The 22,522-nt window shown below is 36.4% G+C and overlaps 1 protein-coding gene across 5 annotated transcripts in view; it reads right to left on the reverse strand.

Moving 5' to 3' along the window:
• Window positions 1-803: 803 nt before the first annotated feature.
• SMAD2 (SMAD family member 2) overlaps window positions 804-22,522 on the reverse strand; it is a 92,176-nt gene continuing 70,457 nt past the window's right edge. For all 5 annotated transcript variants that reach the window (XM_027868945.1, XM_027868947.1, XM_027868944.1 and 2 more), the window contains 5 exons: window positions 16,522-16,575; window positions 14,376-14,588; window positions 9,511-9,648; window positions 9,155-9,299; window positions 804-3,424 (listed from right to left, as the gene is read on the reverse strand). In XM_027868945.1, coding sequence (XP_027724746.1) covers window positions 3,301-3,424; window positions 9,155-9,299; window positions 9,511-9,648; window positions 14,376-14,588; window positions 16,522-16,575 — 674 coding nt within the window. In that variant the 3' untranslated portion in view covers window positions 804-3,300. The remainder of the gene's footprint in view (window positions 3,425-9,154; window positions 9,300-9,510; window positions 9,649-14,375; window positions 14,589-16,521; window positions 16,576-22,522) is intronic.

The raw sequence follows: 22,522 nt of genomic DNA on the forward strand, positions 1-22,522 counted from the left end.
CAGAGGAAGAAAAATCTATTAGGTTAAGCACAATGTTTTATTTTAACCTAATGGAAACATTAAATGCTTTTCATCTTTGTGAAAGTGATCAATAAATGGTATAATTCTGAATCATAAGAAAAAAGCAACATATTCAAAGAAATGAGAGGAATTTTATGGAAAGTTGGATTAGTAAAGAACTGTATATTGTTCAAAGAAAGTATCTTAGAGGAAGAGAAAATATTAAATAATTTTTCAAAAACACAAACATGGGCAAATATAGGCATACTTAAAACACAGGTCTATGTGAGGAAAACTCATATTCCTCTCTATAGAATGATAGAAGGCCTCCAAAATAAAGGGAACAGAAGGTATAATATGCTTGTACTTTAAGGGTTTTTCTTTTCCTACATGATATAAAAATTTGACCAATGACAGTAAGTATACAACTAGCTGGAATGTCAAACTTGGAAGTAACCACAAAGCTAACCACTGAAAGTTATCACGGGCAAGAAAAGCAAGGGCAAAAAGTAACAGTGGTTGACTAAGGTCTGGCATGAATTCTTATTTTTATCTAATGGCTGATATGATAAAATAGGAAACTTGATCACTCAGTTCATTCACTGATGCTAATAAGTCGGGGAGAAACTGCTAGCACCTTGGAGGATAAAATTCTAAATAATCTTGACATGTAAAAAGATATACTTCAATAGAAAGGGAAATCTATTCCAAGTAGAAATAGTGTACTTAAAAGGTAAATAAAAAGGCCACAACTACAAGACAGTAACTAATCACTGGCTAGGTTCAAGAATAGCAGAAACAAATAAAATGAGACAGCAATGTATTTCCATTAAAAAGTTAACATGACACTGTGATATACTGTTCACAGAAGTGTAACTAACCACCACCATGAAATAATTCCAATATACAGGTATGGTTGCTTTGTGCAACAGAGGTGTTTATAGAAAGTTCTGTGTAAAGCTTAATTTTATACAGGAAAATAATTCACTCCCATTAATTTCCATTACTCTGTAGAAATATGCTCCCCTGCTTAATATGTTGATAATGCCAGATGTTACTGTCTCACCTGGTATCAATGACAATGTTTGCTAATGTTCCTGCCTCAACTACCAGTACCTACTACCACTCCAAAGAAAGCTGTCAATCAGGTGAAGGGAAGCTTTAGAAGTGGTTTGGGTTCCACTGGCATTAACAACAGCTCCTGATGGCAGCACAACAGCTCTGGCACTGATCACTTTAGAAGCTGATACCAGTTTCAAAGGTAGCAACTGCTAAAACAGGCTGAGTAGTTCAAAGCTGGAGCCCTACTGTTGGCAGGAGGTCTGGCAGAGGCAGCGGCCACTGCAGTGTCATTACTGCAGTGATGGCAGCTTTAAAATAGTGGTGGTGACAGCTTTGGAAGCTATGGTAGCAGACTTGAGCAGCAAGGACTTCAAGTAGAAGAAAAACTGAACAGCATGATAGCTGAAGCAGTGCTTTTACAGACTAAGGACATTTGTCAAGCAAAATGAATCAGGAACTCATTCTCTCAGATTCTTCAATCTTTATCTTTGTAGAGTAAATCTTTATTTAAAACAAAAATCTGAATCTCAATTAAATGAGGTACTTAGTAAGTACCATGCCAAATTCGCAGCTATGAACAAAAAGGTATATGGAAACCAGGGGAGCAAGAACAACCAAAAGTGATTAAAGAGCTGAGTTAGAAGATGAGATCTCTTGGGAAATGAGGAAGAAAGCCCTTCCTCCATCAAGGATGGAATGGAAGGAAAGGCCTAAACTATAGCAAGAGAAATTAAAGTTAGGTTAAGAAAGAATTATTTGCTGACATAAAGGAGTACCAAAGGAGTTTCTGGAATCTCCTTTCCTTGAGACTTTTAAATAAGAATAAGATAGACAACCACCTAAAATTCAGGGTTAAGTTCAGTCTTGACTGCAGGCAACATGTAAACAAGAAAATCTGAGGCCCTTTCCAACCCTTTAATTCTGGAGTTGTGTAATTTTAGAATGCGATGGAGATTGTAAATCGTTGAGTACAGCAAATCATAAAAACGATCCTTCCTTGCCGAGTGCTACTCAGCCCTGCTCTTCTAGACATTTTCTGAAGTGAATACATTTATATGAGGCCCTTATTTCATAATGTACATAATACAATCTGGTAACTAATCAATATGAAACCACTCAAATCAAAGAATATGGTTTGTTACTGAAATATTTTGAAATACTTAAAAAAAATCAGTGTATTTAAACTTACACATTGACTTTTTAAAAAAAGATAAATATACTGAAATAAATCTAGCTTATCCCTGAAAATAATTATACTGCCACCTGTACATATGAGGTGCAAAGGATAAATCTATAAACTGCTAAGTTTGCACAAGTCAATTACTATTTGTCAAAATTTGTAGGACAAGGGGATTCACTAAATATGAATTTTAAATATACCCCAGAATTAACTTGTGCCAGCAGTATCAGTGCAACCATTACTGGCAACAGATGTCATGCTACGCTGTTTTGGTATAAGAATGATAGTGAGAGAAAGGAGGGAAGGAAAGAAGAAGATTTAAAAAAACAACAACACGATGATTTCTAAAACAATGAGATTAACAGTAAATCAACAAAAATGGATATTTAAGCCCCACTGAACACATCAAAGGTCTAAGATTTCAAAAGGTTAACCCACTTTTGTTCCCCCACTAGTTTATTTTTGGTAAAAGGCAGAAAAATCAGCTTTTGACAAGAAAAATCTGCTTCTTTACGACAAAATGAAGATCGATTATATAAGTACATATATATGTGTGCATATATTTAAAAAACACAAAAATAATGGAAAAGTGGGGATAACAGCTTGAGTACTTGCAATTTTATGGAAGGTTTGCTTAAATCAAGAAGCAGTGCACACACACCTATTTATGGAAACTAAAAATGTATGAATAGCACAATACTGTGATATTGGACATCATGATACATTACCTGTACACAACTATTTATGTAATTATTAAACCTTTGGGACACTCAGTTTTATGCCCAATAAGACACCATTAAGTCTTTAAAACCTCCCCTTCCTCCTTAAGAAGAAGGTATTTCTATACACTAATTTTTCCATCTAATAGAGTAATAGGAAACAGAATCCACAAGGTGCTTTAAATGATGAGACCTCAAGTGCTGTTTTTTCTCTCTTGAATTTTTGGATAGTAAACAGTTCATGGAGACCACACAAAAATACTACGACAGATGAGCCGTTATCTTAAGTCTGTTGACAGGACTAAATGTTTAGTCCACTGGAACTAGGATGTGAAGGTCTTATGACATGCTTGAGCAACGCACTGAAGGGGATCCCATCTGAGTTAATACTTTGTCCAACCATTGTAGGGGTCCATTCAGATGAAGTTCAATCCAGCAAGGGGTGCTTGTTACTGTCTGCCTTCTGTTGAAAAAGAGAAAGAGAAAGGGGGAGGGGTTACAAAAAGCATGAAAACCAACAAGAAGACCAACACCTTTGCCAAATAAATTCTATTAAGATTGATATGCCTTTAAACACAATGGAATTTCAAGGTCTAAAAAGAAAATGTATAGGATAATAGATTTAGAACTGAAGGAAATTTTAGCTTTATTTTACACATGGAAAAAGAAGATCACACAGAGAGTTAAGCAATAGAGCCAAGATTCAAACTCAGCTTCTCTGATATCAATTCTAGCACTCTTTCCATTCCACTGCTTCATTTTATCTAGGATCAGAATTTATGCTGTAAGCCTTCCATTCTTAACAAAAAACAAAGCTCAAACTCTTCTATCAACCATTTGAAAGTCTTCTAACATTATTAAAGTCAGTTTGACACACTATTAGTAACCAACATTAGTTCCCCTACTAGTTCTTACTAATAAAATAGTAATAAGGAAGGAAGCCTATTAGGAAGGAATTGATAGCAATGAACAACAACAAAAAAATCAAATCATAATCTGAGATTACATACAAATCTTCTTCACTGTTGACACCTTAATTTCCCTAGGCAAAATTAATAAAATGCTCTGAAATTACTATCTCAAATAGTAAGAGAATAAAACTAAGTAGATATTCCAATTCTAACTGTATCACGTAAAAAACATTGCCCCCCTAAAAGCTATGTTCATATGTGACCTCTGAGGTCACAGAGGCAGCTAGGTTCAGTGGATAAAACTTGGAGTCACGAAGACCTGAGTTCAAATCTGGCCTTAGACAATAACTAGCTGTGTGACCTGGGCAAGTCACTCAACTTCTGTTTGCTTCAAACCACTGAAGATGGAAATGGCAAACCACACCAGTTATCTTTGCTAAGAAAATCCCATAGACAGTACTGACGTGCTATATAGTCCACAGGGTCACAAAGAGTTGGACAGAACTGAATGACCAAACAACAAAAACCTGTGAGGTCATCTCCTCTAACCCAGAGAAGGAAAGAATCACCTTTACCATATCAATGACAGCCATTCTACTTCTGCTTGAACACTTCTAGTAATAAAGAGCTCAAACAGCTCCTTTGACTGCTTAACTTAAAAAAATTCTTCATACTGAATAAAAAAAAAACAACCATCTGTTTTTCTGTAACTTCTATTTACTTATCCTAGTCCTTCCTTCTAGAGGTAGCCTTTTAATTATTTGAAGACAGAAATCATATCCTACTCTCACCTTTTCTTCCAAGTCCCATCAATTAATTGCTTCTCATGACATGATATTGAGACTCCTCAAAATCCTGTTCAAATTCCTCCTCCTGAACCCTCTCATTAGTCAATATTCTTCTTAAAATGTGGTACGAAGAACTAGACAAAATCTTCCAAATGTAGTCAAATAAGTTCAAATGGAAGACTGTTTCCACTGAACAAGACACTCTGCTTCCCAAATAAAGTTTAATATTGCATTAGATTTTTTCTTTAAACAAGCAAACAAACACCAAAAAAAACTTCTCAAAAGCTATGCTAACATAGCACCAAGTCTGGCAGGTCTGGTATCGTTAATCTGAAAGAGCTTCAAACACAAGTCCAATGAAGTTCATTTATGATCCAGCTGAATAAATTTGGAGAAATTCAGTACCAGGTTGGCAGCAGGGGATGATCTGAATTTTTTGGGGGGGTGGTTGGGAACGGAGGGAGATGACTGGATGACATGAACTCTTAAAACTACTGGTTAAGTTGTAGAGGGGATACTAAATGTGTATCATTGTCTGAACCACAAATCAGAAATACTTGAGTACATGAAAGTATTAATAAAATGAAAAAGTTGGAAGGGACCCTGAGATGATCTAGTCAAATTCCCTTCCTTTTACAGAAGAGGAAATTAAGGCCTAGAAGTTGACTTGGGTAAGGTCAAAGAAACAGAATTTGAATTCCAAACAAGGTACTCTCTTTCTACCATACTATGGAGCCTGTGATGCTCCTCTCATATTGAGCTACTGGGGAATTGATATCCAGTCAAAGCTTTCCTACTCTATACCTGACAAGTGATTCTTAAAATGTCAACAAAGAACTTTCATAATTCTTAATCACACTCAATTTTAAGAAGGGGATGAGAGGAATGAGAAAGGCACATTTATACTTTTTTGAAAGGGATAGGAAAATTCTTGTTTTAAAGAATTGTGCCTCTGGAATCAGCCCATCCCATTCTTTTCTACTCCCTTCAAAAGCCACAGGTCTACTTAATTTCAGGTATTCCACAACTGTTATGAATAGAACAACCCTATTCACATCTGTATTTCTTAGTTTCACTGCTATTTTTGTTTTAGATTTTGAATGCTTTAGACACTCTCAAAATTTTAAATTGGTATAAGATAACTGAAAAGTAGTCTTTGGAAATTAACGTTATTACTATCTTTTAAGGTAACAACACTAAAAATATCAAATGACATACATGGTTATTAACAGATTTGTGAATATTTTTGTTATTTTTATTTCTAAGTTTTAAGAGCAACTCAACTTTAGATACAACTAATTCCAAACTGCTTCCCTTCTTTCCTCCATGAGTTCAGTACCTGGTTTACAGACGTTCTCTCCTTCTAAGTGCTTTTTCTCTCATACTAGGGCACTCCAACATACAAACCGATATTCTGTCAATTCCTTAATCTACTCATTTCCAGTGACCTTATCCTCCATCCCATCCCAGCTACACAGAGAAAGTCATACTCACAAAGGTTCCACCGCCATGTTTATGGACTCTTAAACTCCCTATTTACATCACGTTACCTCTTCCTCTGCCTTACAACTCCAAATCCTGTTATTCATTCTCACCATGACTTGCAATCTCCCAAATGCTTAGTTCTTTCCCATGCCATCACCTCCGTACAGGCTACATCTTAATCCCTTGAAGAAACAGTTCAACTCTACACTGTCTTCTTGTTTCTGTGCTCCCTTATCCGATTGCCAATCTTGACCTGTCAAAGCTCAGTCCTGGATTACTCCCACCAACTGATGCCTTTGCTCCTTCATGTGCTGCTGAATGAAACCGAAGTAAAAAAAAAAAAATTGTGCCAATTTAGATTCACTACAAATTTATGTTCCACAATCTCAGTAAGACCCCCACTACTGCTAGTAGTACTATCTTTTTCATCTCCTAAGTGACTATCCCACTCATCACAGTAGCTCTTTCAAACCTTTTTATCCCTTCTCAAACTTCCTATGGTTCCCCGACTCCCACCCCCTCTGTTGAGAAGCCTGTCTAATGTCACTGAAAAACCGGTGCTATTTGTCAAGTTGCCTCTTCTTCCTTCTGCTTTACCTCATGCTTTCTACCCCCATCTCTGCCTTCACCTCATCTCATATGACAAAGTGGTCCTTCTCCTTGACAAGGCCAACCCCCGCCTACTTGCAATCCTTGATCTCATTCTAAGTCGTCTCCTCCAACAGAATGAACCTCCTGTCATCCCCATTCTCTCACTTATCTTCTGGCTACTTTCTTTCTCTTTTTGGTTATAGATATACTTTATTAATAGTTGGTTCTGCTACTGTAGATAAAATTAAGACTGATATTTTAACTGGCTTGATATAAATTTTTATAAGTTTGCAGTTACATAGGTATAAAATATATTATTTTTAAAAATATTATTTTTAATTTATGGAACAAAACATCACTTATCTTCTGGCTACTTTCTTACTGCCTACAAACACACTCATATCTTCCTATCCTCAAAAAAATTCTCTCTTAATCCACTTCTCTCTGCTAGCTATTGGTCCAGTATCTCTCCTCTCTTTTAAAGCTAAACTCCTCAAGAAGACCTTCTACAAGAGCTGCCTCCACTTCCTTTCCTTTCACTCTCTTTTTAGCTCTCCATAACCTGATCTTTGACTTCATGTTCTACAGAAACTACTATGTTCAAAGTTATTACCAATCTCTTAACTGACGAATCACCAATCTAATGGCCTTTTCTCAACTCTCATCCTTCTTGACCTCTGCAGCTTCTGACATTGTCACCTTCTCCTTGCTGCTCTCGTCTCTCTAGGGTTTTGTGACGCTGCTCTTACTATCTATCTGACCACTCCTTCTCCATGTACTCTGCTGGATCTTCATGCAAGTCATGCCAGCTAACTATGAGAGCCCCACAGGGTTCTGTCATGGGCCCTCATCTCTCCTCTTTCTGTACTATGCCACTTGGTGACTCAGTTCCCATGAATTCAATTATCATCTCTATGATGATATCAAATCTACTGAAACCATTTTTATCAAGTGCTGACTTATACACTTGAATTTACTTTTAAAACCAAATAACTGAATATTATACAGTAGGAAGATAAGTCAGATTTTTTTTCCTTTCTTACAAGTACTTAGCAATTTTTTGCCACATATACACACTTCAGGAGATGCTGCACTATATAGCTTTTTCCCAACATGACTGCCAAACGATTTCATCCACCACATTTGTATATTCCAGCTTCTTAATTCACAAACTTCCCAACAATTCTGGGGGAAAAAAAATGGCCTGACTTTGGGGAGAAAAATTGTAGGTACCATCATTTTAATTTCATTTTAAGTTTTAGACAGCTCAATTCAACTGTAAAATAGGAAATGTTAAATGTGTTCACAGCTACAAGTTTCACAAAGGAAACAATTATAAAGAAGTAGAAATAAAACTGGATCATAAAGTAGATTTTACGAGCATATTTACTAATTCAAGGAGACATGATTTTTATCAGTGCTGGTACTCCTTTTAGCACAGACCCCAACCCCTTTCTCCTTGGTAGATAGTTAGGAACTGGTGCATCTAAAACAACTGGTGCCTTATGAGCCTCTCCTAACTTAGGCTTGTACTTGGATGAAAGACATATATATAGTCCTGCTGATGAGTCTGTACTTTAAGCCTTTCCAGTTTCATAGGATATGCCTGAACTTGTGATCTCCTTTCAAAGCCTTGGAGAACAATCCCCAACTTAATCTCCACGCTATGATAAGGCATCAGAATAGTACTCCGGTACAGGTTTCTCAACAGAGGATATATAAAATTGGAACACAATTAAAAGTCCTCACAACAATTTTCACATTCCTAGAATACAACTAGAATAAAAGTCAAAGAGACTTCATTCAAAAGTACCAAATGAAAATAAATAATATACAAAAAAAATCTCACCACTACAATTAGTAATGCTTATTCAGAGTAGGAAAAAAAGGATAGTTCCAATTATTTTCTTGTACTAGAAATCTACTGAATTAATTTTTTCAGAACTGTTGTAGGCCAGGAATTTTAAACTCTTCAATGAAGGAGGAGGGAAGGAAGAGTAATGGGAATACACATTTATATAGTTCCTGCTATGTACCAAGAACTATGCTAAATACTTCTGACAAATATTATCTCATTTGATCCTCATTTATCCTTCCCCACTTGACAGTTGAGGAAACAGAGGCAAACAGAGGTTAAGTGATTTGCCCAGCTAGTAAGTGTCTGACGCTGAATTTGAACTCAAGCCTTCCTAAATCTAGGCCCAGTGCTTGATCCACAGTGTCAACAGCGGCCTCTATGAAATAGAATTTGACCTGAAATTTCATTCTTGTAATGAAAGATTCCACAATTCTAAGAAATGCTGACAGATCAGCCTTTTTAGGTTAAACAAATACAAAAGAAACTTAAACATAAAGGAGGAAGTGGAGTAAGAAATCATTTTAACATTGAGACTAACAAAGAAAATTACTATTTCATACCTGTATTCTGCTCCCCAACCTTTAACAAAACTCATTCTTATGGTGCACATTCTAGTTAGCTGGTATACGGCTTCAAAACCCTGATTCACAGATTGAGCCAAAAGAGCAGCAAATTCCTGGTTATTGAAGATCTTTAGATTACAGCCTAGCACGAAAAAAATTAAAATAAATTCTGTAAAAAATAGCCAACTATTTACAGTCAATATTTCTGAGAATTTAAATACAACCAAAGATTTCAGAATAACCACTGTGTAAAAATAATCTAATTCTATAATTGTTAGGAATAAGAGCAAAACCTAAGATTTAACTTAAGAGACTAACTTGCTTTAATAGTATTGGAGGGTGTATAATCTTACCTGGTGGAATTTTACACACTGTTGCAGGATGCCAGCCATATCTCTGATTACAATTTGGACTCTGAACAAAGATTGCACTATCACTTAGGCACTCGGCAAAAACTTCTCCACCAATATAATACAAGCGTACTCCTCTTCCTAAAACAAAATTTAAGATTAGTTGTACTTTTTCATATCCTATTGTGAACTTGGTAAAGTTTACTGTATGAAGGTATTTTCATGATATTTCTGACAGTGAGAGGAATATATTATGGTTTATTGTTTCTCTTAGTTACAGAATGGCAGTAAACCATCCATTGTATCAGCTAACACTAAAAAAAAAGGTATGTAATTTGGGGAACCGGTATGAGAGATAGTATGGGAACAGAGCCACACTTCCTGACTCTTAAACTCACATTTTCTGTAATGCTTCAAGGTATAACTCAAACAGCATTTATTAAGGATCATACACACAACATGCTAAATAATGAGAAGCAGAATAGCAGATAAGAGTCAGTCAGACTTGGTTCAAAGCCTATTTCTGACACATACCAGCTCTGATCCCTCAATGCCTCAGGTAACTCTCAAATACTCTTAAGTTAGGGAACAAGCACCAATTTGCATTCATCAAAGGAGTTTCCTATACCAATGAAACAATAGGTATAGATCCATCCCTCCCCCCTCAAATATTCAACACACTGCCAAATACAAAAATTAAAACCTCTTACCCCCAAGAAGCTTATATTCTACTAGGGAAAGAGAAAGATAAAAGATAAAAGATACAGAAATAAGTAAAGACAATTTGAAGATGGAGACAGGGGTGACCATCAAGGCTGCTGGGAGGACATGAGCTATTATCTTAAAGGACAATGAAGATTTAGAAAAGCAGAGTTAAAAACCAGCCCCAGCCCCCTTGCTTCCAGACCTCTTTGATACAGAGAAAGCCCCCAACTGTAATTCTTCCAATGAGATGGAAATACACTGGGACTTATTATATGCCCTATCCGTGTGTTCTCTAAACCTCCACCGCAGATATTACCATCTGTTCTATTACAGCACCTTGATGATCCATAGACCTATTTTACAGACCTAGATATCTTACACTCTCAAGACCACAGATGTCAGCTCTGTCCTTAGAGCCAAAGGAGGCCTTCCCATCCATCCTGCAGCTGAGTTGTCTCCTCAAATGGGGACTCCTTGAGCAGGAAACATCTTGCTTTCTATTTATGTCCTATGTGTTTGTCACATAGTAAGCACTTAATGCCTTTTCATTCATCCACCCATCCAGGGTATACAGCTTATAAAAATAGAAAGAGGTAGGAGATGAAATGACAAGTTCAAAGTAGTACACAAATGTGGCTGGAATATGGACTAGTAAAGCAGCAATAATGTGAACTAAGGATGCAAAGGTGGACCACAACCAGATGGTGGAGACCCTTAAATGACAAGATGAGGAATTTACTTTTTATCCTAGAAGAGGGAGACACTGAAGACTACTGATCAGAGAAGCAACACAACCACAGAATCTCAGAGTTGGACGGAACTCTAAGATCAGCAGGTACAACCTCTAGATAAGTAAGAATCCTCTCTACAACATATCTGACAAATAATCATTTCACTTTTTTTTTTAAAGACTTCTAGTGAAGAACCTATGTCTTCCTAAGTCAGTGTATCGTATGAGATAACTCTTACTTGCTGTATGGCCTCAACCAGGGTGTAACTTCTTTGAGGGCAGAGACAGTTTTTGCATTTGTGTCCAGTGCTTAACACAGTGTCTGGCACACAGTACTGGCTTAATAAATGCTTGTTCAATCATATTAAGACTAAATTTACTTCTATGCAACTTCCATCCACTGTGCCCCATAGCACAATCCAGAGAAAGAAGTCATCAAGCTCATGCTTTTATGACCATGATGGAGGTGACCATCAAGGCGGCACTGAGACAACAGGATGGCACAAGTCTGAGTATATTCTGCTCACTTGCCATCATCAGTGGACTTATTCCCATCTCCTGACTTTTCTCTTATGATTAGGAAATCTTCCCACATTCTCCTGATGCAGATGATTCCAACATGCCTGTTAATAAAGCACTCCATCTCCCAACCACTGCTGTCTAGTCCCATAACCATCACCCATCTACTTTAACTCTACCCTTTCAACTTCCCACTTGGTTCCGTCTACCCCCTCAACTGTGCTCTCTGGAATTCCAGTTCCATAGGTAACAAAATTTTCTTCTTTTTGGATCTCTTTCATGCTTACCCCATCTTGGGGTATTCACAGAAACTTCCCCTCAACACCCCAAGACACAGCATCCCTGGTCAGAGATTAGAATACTGCTTGTTTCCCATTACCACTTCCAGATTGTTCCTCTACAGCTATTACTCAGTAATCTCTAGGTTCACTCTATTCAAATTTATAACCAAATTCAGTTCCTGGTAGTTGTTATCTACTGGTCACCAGGTCATCCTCCTTCCTTTCTCAAAAGGTTTAGTACCTCTTATGTCAGGACTATTGTCTCTCCCTATCCCAATATATGCTCCACTCAACTTCCAAAGTGATTTTTCCTGAAATGCAGACACGACCATATGGTATTCCTAATTAACAAATTCCAATGAGTGGTTCCCTATTACCTATAGGATCAAATAGAATATCCTCTACTAAGCATTTAAAACCTTTGCAACCTGGTCCCTTCCAACCTTTCTAATCTTCTTAATTTCCTTGCACAACAACTCTATGATTCAGCTACACATGACACTTCATCTCCTATGTGCCCTTTCACTGGCTGTCCCTGCATCCCTAGAATTTCTCCTTCCTTACCTCTGCCTCCTAAGATTCCTTCAAAGATTCAGCTCAAATCTCATCTTCCAGGAGACCTATTCTGGTTCTTCCCCCACCCTCCTATCCTCTCTGGGCTCTGCTTATGATTTTCAGGACAATACTATGTCTCAACTTCCCTCTCATCCTATATCTTCCATTAGCACCTGGAAAGTCCTCATCTTGGAACATTCCTCCACCTCTATGGCTTTCTTCTCTCCTTGGTGAGTTCCACCTCCATTCTGGGGGAAGGACTAGGCTGGTCACTTTTCATTACCTTCTGGGTTTTGCTTCTAATTCTCGAGGATTTGATACTGTGCACCCCACAGGTAACTCCCCCAAATCCCCCCCCACCAATCTTGTCTTCTTCTATTAGAAAGTAAGCTCCTTAAGGGCAGAGACTATCTTTCTTTTTGCTTTTATTTATATCCACATTGCTTAGTACAGTTCCTGCAACAAAATAAGCAGTTAATAAATGTTTTGTCCTCCTTCAAGCAATCTTCCTTCCTATATCTTTCTCCTCCCATTCTGAGGCAAGTTGCCAGAAAAAGCCGTCTAAACTTTTTTAGTTTGGCTGCCTCCAGCTCTCTTCTCAACTCTCTGCAATCTGGCTTCTGACCTCATCACTGAATTAAAACTGCTCTCTCTACCAATGATTTCTTAAATGACTAGTTACTAGCTGTGTAACCCTAGGTAAGTTGTTTAACCTCTGTCTGCTTCAGTTTTCGCAACTGTAAAATGGGGAGAAATAATAGAACCTATCCCTTCCCCCCAGGCTTATGTGACAATAAAATGAGGTAGTATTTATAAAGTACTCAGCACAATGCCTGACAAATAGTAGGCACTTAATAACAGCTTATTCTCCTCCCTCCCCTTTCAAAATCTAATGGCCTTTTGTCAAGCCTCATCCTTCTTGACATGTCTGTAGCACTTAACAATGTTGACCAAACTTTCTCCTCCTGAATCATTTCTCCTCTGAGTTTTTATGATACCCACTTTGAGAAAATAAATAATAAAAAAAAATTTTGAGTTCCAAATTATCTCCCTCCCACCCTTCTCTCTCCCACCAAGGCTTAGAGAGAATAACTTTGTAATTGGGTTTCTTGAATCCAAACTTCCTCTCCTCTGCTTCTTCAATCCATTTTTCAAATATCTGCCTATGTCACTATCCCATACCAAGAAGTTTCAGTGGCTTCCTGGAACATCTAGGATAAAATACATACTCCTTTGTTTGTCAATTAAAGCCCCTTTGGGCTTTAATCAGTAAACAACCTGTCTTTCTAGACCAATTCCACATCAATCTTTCTTATGTACTCTACATTCCAGACTAACTGGCCTGCTTACTATTTTCTACATATGCCAACCCAGCTCCCTTATCCATGCCTTTGCAGAGGCTGATGGGCTGTCCCTGATGTCTGGAATGTTTTCCTTTCTTGCCTCCTCTGGCTGGAATGCTTAGCTCAGCTCAAGTGACACTTCTTACAAGAGGCCTTTTTTGACCTCCGCATTTCCCCATAATTTCGTCTTCACTTACATAGATTTGATATTTATTTATCTACATATGTGTAGTTTCATCTCAGTAAGCTCCCTGAAGTCAGGAATTGTTACATTTTTGTCTCTGAAGCTACCTAGCACAGAGTAGAATCATTATATATGTTTGTAGAACTGAATTGAGTTGAAACCCTTGTAAAGAACAAGGGCCAATAAAGGATTATCAACAAATCTTTGAGGCACCTTTCTACGACTTAGCCCAAGTCCTCCACAAAGGCAGGACAAAAGTTGGCTGGAAATGGTGACAAATAAATAAGTAGGTATGTATCTAGGGGGTTCAGTTATGCCTGATATACATAGAAACAAGAAAATAAATTGTCTGTTTGCATATACTCTCTTTTGTAGTAGAATACTGTAGCATATTTCCATTACCAATGCACAGGACTAGCTTTAGAAAGTGCTTTAGAATTCTCTGCTACTGTAGAGTAGCACAGGTTACTATCAGTAACAACATGGTGACTGACCCCAATCACAAATACCCAGTTAAGTTTTTCTAAAGAAAAAAAAAAGAAAATAAATACCTATATGCCGTCTTGTCATTTCCACTGTAGCATTTCGGTTAACGTTGGAGAGTAAACCTAAGCAAAATCTCTCTGAATTTGATGGATCTGTAAATCCATCTACAGTTAGTGAAGGCTGTGATGCATGGAAGGTTTCTCCAACCCTCTGATTTAGCTCATAATACGCTATTGAACACCAAAATGCAGGCTCTGAGTAAGTAACTGGCTGCAAATCTGGAAAAAAAAAGGGGGGGAGAAAGGCAGAGATAAAACTAATTAATTCCTAAGATAACAATGTAAAACAACAATAGACAACAGCAGAATTACCTTTACCAATGCAAACATACCAGTACCAGTACCATGTGATAAACATCTATTTACAATATAGTTCTATTTCCCATAAATCATAACAGAATTTCCTTTTCAGACCTGTCTCATTTTACTCCGTCATCCAATCTTGAAACCCCATGTCTTCATTTTGGATCATTTTTCTACTGATAGCTTTAGCCAAATACTGCTTAAAATTTTTCACTTTTATAACTGCTCAAATTTTTTATATTGTCAGCTGGGAATGAGTGATCACTAGCAAGTACCAAAAAAGGGAAGCTACAATAGAAAAAAAGTACTCATTTTTTTACAAGATTCTGCTTACAACTCTGCCACTAACTAGCTATACAACTTTGGGCAAATTCACTTACTTGTTCGTGTGTCCTCATATATAAGCTAAGATAATCACTAAGGTCCAATCCAGCACTAAGATTCTGTGATTTCTATAACTGTTGCTCAAATGAGTTAATTACCTGAGACGTACCTCAATCTTGTATTTCTAAATTTTCACTTTAACTATCTATGTCTCTATTATAGGTAACAAAAGTAAAATTAATAGAGCCCATTTTTGGTGCAAAGAGTTGGAGAAGGCAAAGAGCAGAAAATCTATTTAGAAAATCAGCTCAAAACTACTAGAATAAAAATTTTATATTAGTGATAGTTTGAAAGGAAAAAACCTCAGCTCTCCAACACTTTCCTAATTTAACATTTAATTAGTACCTGGTGAGTTACCTAGTTAATCAAAATAGCAAGAGGTACACAAAACTAGCGACAAAGACAGAAACTGGATTTGTGGTTGCACTAATATACAATTCTTAGAAGACGAAATTCCCTTTACCAATGTAATTTAGCACCTCAAAACATTTTAAGTTTGCCAGTTTAAACAGAATCAAAAGTTCTATGTGCTGCAAGGGGCATCTAGGATCCCAAGAACAATTACTGGCTATGGAGAGGTTCAATTTCATACTATGAACTCCACATTATAATTTTTATTATGGCAGAATTTACTTGCAAGGCAAATAACTGCCAGAAACCACACTCCTAGTGGGAAGAAGTTGATAGGAAAGTTACTATATGAAAACAAGGAAAAAGAATCACAAGATCAGATTTAGAACTGGAAGGGACCACAGAGGTCATCTAACCTAGAACTCTCATTTTATAGATAAGGAAACTGAGATCATGGAGGTTAAATGACTTGCTGAGGCAGCCAAGTGGCAAAGTGGATAGAGCACTGGTTCTGGAGTCAGAGAGACCCAGGTTTAAACTTGGCCTCAGATAACCAGCAAGGTGACCTGGACAAGTCACTTCACCTGTTTGCCTCAATTGCCTCATCTGTAAAATAGGGATCATAGTACCAACCTTACAGGATCAAATAAGGTAATACTTGTAAAGTATTTAGTATAATGTTCTTTCCACTGTACCATGCTGTCTTATATAGAACCTGTGGTTAGAGTAGCATTTTTCTTCAGTAAGATTTTACTGTTATCCCTACAAAGGCCTTTATCTATATTTAAAACATTTAGATAAAACTAATTTTAGGTAAAGCAAATTTTAAGTTCATGGACTATCTTAAAACAACCTAGCTGTACCTGGCCTTTAAATTTTCCATGAGTAAGAAAATATTGTCATTTTTCTTTCCATCCAATAAGAATTTAGAATTGTAGTAATACTTCAGATCTCTGTATCTCAAAAATAATGAGCATTTTTCCCACATCAACTTCAGCACTATAACACATATGAAATAATCATACCTTGAAAGAGAGAGAAACTTAGGGTTACACAAATATATGGCAACCTTAAAAAAAAAAAAAAAACAACTGATAAAAGATTAACAGCTTACCCAAGCTATGATTAACTGGGGAAAGAGTGCTAGGAGAGAGTTCTGCTGGAGATCCTAGAATAATAAGAGAACATTAGATATTCCAGATTTTTCTCCTGGAATTGTTGCCACTACTAATACCAAGAAGATGATTAAATGAGTTATAATTACTACTGACATTTTGGAAAACTGTACACACAATTTCCCATGGGCTTAAATGCCACTTATTTTAAATAATGCAACTAGCTATGTAGTCAATATTATCTATCACTTCTTACACATTTATGTCACACCATTTTCTTTAAAGGAATGATCAACAACCTCAAAGTTTTAACACAAAAGACTAATGAAAAGATTAAACAGACAGGTATGTATATACATTTTTACAAAAAAATTGAGGTAACGAGACTGAAACACATTCAATTTTATATAAAGTAAGTGCTACTTCTAGTAGACAAATCCGTCTTCAGCGACAAGATCTAAAGAAAATCTAAAAAAAAGGAAAATTGGACTGATCCTATATAATGGCTAACTGATGATACAGGTAATTTTGTATTCCAGGAAGAGAAAATTTATAAATAAGTCACCTACTGGGCCTGTTATTGGAGGCTTATATTAGGACAATGGCCTAGAAATGACTTTGTATAAACAAAATTTACAAAAATATTAGAGAAAACTACTGTACACCAGGTAAATATATAATTTACTTTCCTTCAGTACTTCAAAATATCCCTGTCCTAATCAATGTGGCTATTCTATCAATCTAAATTGAAATCCATGCACACTATCTCATCCAGTGAATTTTGTCCATATTCTAACACACAGCCCCCACAAAAGACGTTTACCCTAAATGCTGGGAAGTTTTCAAGGTCTTTTCCCATTTATGTATACCAGTGTAATACAACTCTTATTATATGATCAACATATCTTTTTACAAATAACATATTTCTAGATTTCTTTTATGCCACTTCTTACGAAAACTCAGAAAATAGAGATTATCTAAGAAAGACCTGGTCAAGTGTTAAATACTTGAGGAAGGTTAAAAAAAAGAACAGAGAAGGGCCATTTGATTTGGCATTTAAGAGAACACTGGTAACTTTGGAGAAAGTAAATTTAATTGAATGATTAAGACCAGAGACAAACTCCAAATAGTTAAGAAGTTGGAAGAGAGGAAGTAAAGGGGGGAGGGGGGAGAGGGAGGGGGGGGGGGGGGGGGAGGGGGGGGGGGGGGGGGGGGAGAGAGAGAGAGAGAGAGAGAGAGAGAGAGACAGGGGTGAGAGCTTGACAGGGTCAAAGGGTCATAAAATTAAGAAAAAGAAGAGAGAAAGACCAGAAGTATGTCTATAGGCAGAGAAGTCAGGAGATAAGAGATTGAACATCAGTAACAGAAGGGATGAGTGACAAGGAAGGCTGTTGGAGGGTACAAGCTGAGGGTATAGCTCTGGTGTGAGATGGGTCAGGAGTTTAAGTAAAAGAGAGAGAAGGGCATGTGAGGAAGGCTATCAATGGACTGAAATCCAGAGGAGGCGAGAAGAAAGAGATAGAGAAAAGTGACCTCTATACAGGAAGGTGGAATGACAGGCCTAAAGAAATAAGCTGTCCAGGGAAGTTTAACAGAATTAACCAAAGCAAAATTAAAGGACTATATTCACAATGTGAATTTCCATTGATTTCTGGGTCCCCGGCAACTTTGATTCTCTAGAGACTAGTGTTTCAAGATTTGCAAATAAACTGCAGTATTTACAACTAGAAAGCACCTTACAGAAATTACATACTCATAGATTTAAAACTAAAAGGGGTAACTTAGAGGTCAGGTCATCTTGTTTAACCCCATGACTTTACAGAAAAGGAAACAGAGGCCCAGGGAGATAAAAGTGCTTTGCCCAAAGCCAAAAAGGCAGTAGGTGGCAGAGTTGGGATTTGAAGCAGGCCCTTTTGACTTCACATCCTAAGCCCTTTGAACTATACTGCAACTTTCTTCCTTTAACAAATGTGGGAAAGGGGCCCAATAATTCATACAACCTCTCTGAGTCTTAATTTTCTCAGATGTAAAATAGTAATGATAATATTCACACTACCTATCCCACACCACATTGTTTTAAGGAAAGTACTTTGTAAATCTTAAAAGAACTATATAAATTTAAGCTATTACTATTAGTATTCATGAAGTATTTGTGTGTGTGTTGGGGAGAGATGGGGATACTCCAAAGAGTTTAGCCTAAACACTTACACAGAAAAGACCAAGTACATGAAAATGGTTTGATTATGAATCACATTATGACACTAAGATGAACAATTTATAGCATTTTTCTATCACTACACACACACACACACACACACAGAGTACATATAGATGACACAGACCCAGAATCAAACAAAAGAAGAATGGGCTGAATTGCCTTCAGAAAGTATTGAAATCCCTTTAATGACAACAAAATCTACTAGAAACAAAGACCCATCTTTTGAATATCAATATAACGACTGGTTATAACTATTTCTATGACATAGTTATGTCATAGAAAACCACAGACTTTGAAGAATTAAAAATAAATATACAGAGGGCAATGGAGAAGCGCATGGTAGGTGTGAAAAGATTGAAGTATATAATAAATAAGGAACTTTAAAGGATAAGTAGCATAAAGGATGAGGTAGCTAGGTGGTTCACTAGACAGAGTACCAGGTCTGGGTCAGGAAGATCTGAGTTCACATCCAGCCTCAGACATCTGCTAGCTGTGTGACCCTGTGCAAGCCACTTAGCCCCTATCTGCTTCAGTTCCTCATCTGCAAAACGGAGACACAATGGAGAAGGAAATGGCAAAACACTCCAATATCTTTGCCAAGAAAAGACATAGATGCCAAAATATAGAGTCAAACACAACTAAAATGACTCAACAACAACAACAGGAAAAGATGCCATCAGGGAAACGTGTAAGTGAAAAAGAAGGGGTGGTACTATGCTAACTGAAGGATAACAAGTGGACAAGTACTACACTGGTATATTCTCATGATGTCAGGAGAAAGAAAAGAAAGACCTTAGTATGTTGGACATACACTCTATGGCAACTTCTTTTAGGATATGGACAAAAGTTGCCTAGAGTGGACAAGTAAAGGTGGGTTGTAATTTCCATCTTTAGATATAAAACAGACAACATACAGCTCTATCTGAATGCGAGAATGAAGGTATCCTTATTTATTCACAAATTATAAGAAAATTACAGTATATCATTAAAATTACTTTTGTAACAAAATAATTCTGAATTGTTATTAAGCTATCAGGTTATAAAAGTAGGAATTAGCCTTTGTAATACATAATTTTCTAAAAACAAAAAAGGTCAAATACAAGTACTTTAAATAAGCAAATTCAAGAATTTGACAATTAAGTTAAATTTATTCTTCCCCTAAAGAGTCAGCCCACATAGAAATTCCTGTTGTGTCAGATTTTCAAGGACTGTGGGAACACAACACACTCTATGTTCAAAATGTTTGCTTCCTTGGGAGTGTAAAAATTATACAAAACTCTTTCCAAAATACTTCAGTATTTACTGAATACTCTGCTATCCAAAAAACAACTATTTAAAAATTTTATAGACTTGCAATATAAAGAGGAAAACAGTCAAGAAATTTTCTAAAACCTCCCTAATTTCACATTAAAAGCTTTCGAGATACAGGAGATCACATTACATTGGATGTGTGACACATCCTGGCTAAGTCACTCAAGTGTTCAGTGCCCCAGGCAATTCACTAAAACTAAAAGTAGCAGAAGAGATGCTAATCCCAAGGATTTCCTATACCAATTAAATCACAGTCCCAAACCGAAAACAAAAGTGAAAGCACACAAAGCCTCAAAAAGAGAAAAACAAAAATCTTTCTCCCCTCAAGGAGGCTTACATTCTCCAGGCCAATAGAACCTGTACATAGCTAAGTAAATATAAGGTAATTTCAAGAGGGAGAGGAAACATTAACAGCTAACTAGGGAAAATGAGCAGTCTTTTACAAAGGAGGCAGCACTTGAGCAGAACCTTAAAGGAAGGTAGGAATTCTAAGAGAGAGATGAAGACAGAGTGCCTTCCAGGTATATAATTTGTAGAGTTAAGAGAATTCCCTTATTTAATTTAGATACAGTAAACTACAAAATAGATTTTTCTGATTTAATAACAGTGATTATAGTGTTAATAACCATTAGAGTAAGTTTTAACTCTTCATATACTTTGGGACAATTGAGATATTAAACTAAATCTGTTGTACAAGTGGAATTAATAATGGATTTGGAATAAATTTTAGCTCTGCCACTTACTACCTATGTAATCTTGATAAAGTGATTCTTCTTGAGTTTCAGTTTTCTTTTCTGTTAAACATGGGAGTTGACCAAATGAATGAAAGCATTTATTAAGAACTATTATATACCAAGCACTGTACTGAAGATATACATAAAGTAAAAAAAAAAAAAAAGTGAGATAGTCTTTGTTCTCAAAGAACTCACCTTCTAATTAGGGGATACAATAGATACAAGTTTAGCTGCAGGAAGGCTGGAAAGGCCCAAGGGTCTTTAGATTACAAGGCAGATGGTAAGGCCTGCAGGAGCATAGGTGGCAATAGCAGGGCAAATAGTAAGACCTGGTGGTCTGCTATTTCACTGGAAGGAATTCACCTAGTGCTTTCCAACTCATTTAAGCATTCAATCAACCTAGAACAGTTTTGAAAAACAAGAGGCTGAAAGGGAAATACCATGGAGATAGGGAAATCCTCTGGGGAGGGATGGGGAAGAGGGGTGTTTCTTGCCTTCCAATGGTCTCAGATAAATTCTAAGCAGCTGGGGGTAAATGATCCCTTCCCTGTGAGCTCTAAATCTATGATCTTATAATCTACTCCAATTAGAAATCTGTGTATTTAAATCACTCATCAGGAAAACAATTCAAGTTTTTCTACAAAAATACAATCTTCACTATGGAAATTAATGTAAGATAAACTTGCACATTTTAAAGTGATAAATTATTTTCATTTATTTCACCCAATATCATATTTTAGAAAGTAAATGACATCTTGGTTATTTGCCAAAATTGAAGTATGTAAGAGTCTAAGAGGTGAGCCACTTCTAATTCAATATATTAACAACATATATTTAAACTAAAACAAAATATTTTAATGAGAAAAAAAAACAGGGTGTCATCTTCAATACACGTGGATATATAATTATTTACTTATAAATCTAAGTTGAAGTTTGTTTATTTGAACAATTTTGAAAAGATAAATTCAGCTCTACCAACATAGAAATAAAATATTATTTAATGATGTCTACTTAGACTTTATCTTCTTCTCTCAGTTTACAAAGAGATTACTTCAACATTCTATCATGGGTTTATTTGCAATAGGCAATTTTTGGTCTGTGAAAGCTTACTCCTTGCTAGCAACTTTACTGTGTTTTTGTTTTTTCAATCTGTGATTAGCAATGGATTTCACAGGTTTATGACAGAACAGCATAAGGATTTTTGAAACCTGTCTTTAAACCCCCTTTTTGCTGGCAACGAGCATTAGTTAACAACTTCATTTTATATTCCATTTATAAATAGTATCTATATACTGAAGAAAATAGCATAGGGATATACAGAAGTGATATGATATTGTACAAGGGTCCAGTCATGAGATCAGAGTTTTATTAGAGTAAATAAAAATAAAAATTTTTAATAGATTCTATTTCTAACGGATGTAAAAAAAAGGACAAAACAAATTTTTAATCTTATTTCAGTGCACGGGTGAACCAGTTTCCAAAGATGATTATTCTGAGTTAAATGGGTGATGGTGCTTCACATTCCCTTAGTTTTACCTGAAATGGCTACAAAAAGCAGAGCCAATCAACTGCAATGCTCTTTATACCATGTTGCCTCTCCTTCAGGAGATCATTAAGGAAAGCTGGTGGCTTGGTTTAAAGGAAGCCAACTAATAGTTATTTTGGTTTGTAGAGAACATTGCTATTCACTATATAAATATATCAAAGAAATTGGCATAATTATATATATTAGTCAAA

The sequence above is a fragment of the Vombatus ursinus genome, unplaced genomic scaffold (assembly GCF_900497805.2).
Source record: "Vombatus ursinus unplaced genomic scaffold, bare-nosed wombat genome assembly UNPS02014791.1, whole genome shotgun sequence".
Classification (NCBI taxonomy): domain Eukaryota; kingdom Metazoa; phylum Chordata; class Mammalia; order Diprotodontia; family Vombatidae; genus Vombatus; species Vombatus ursinus.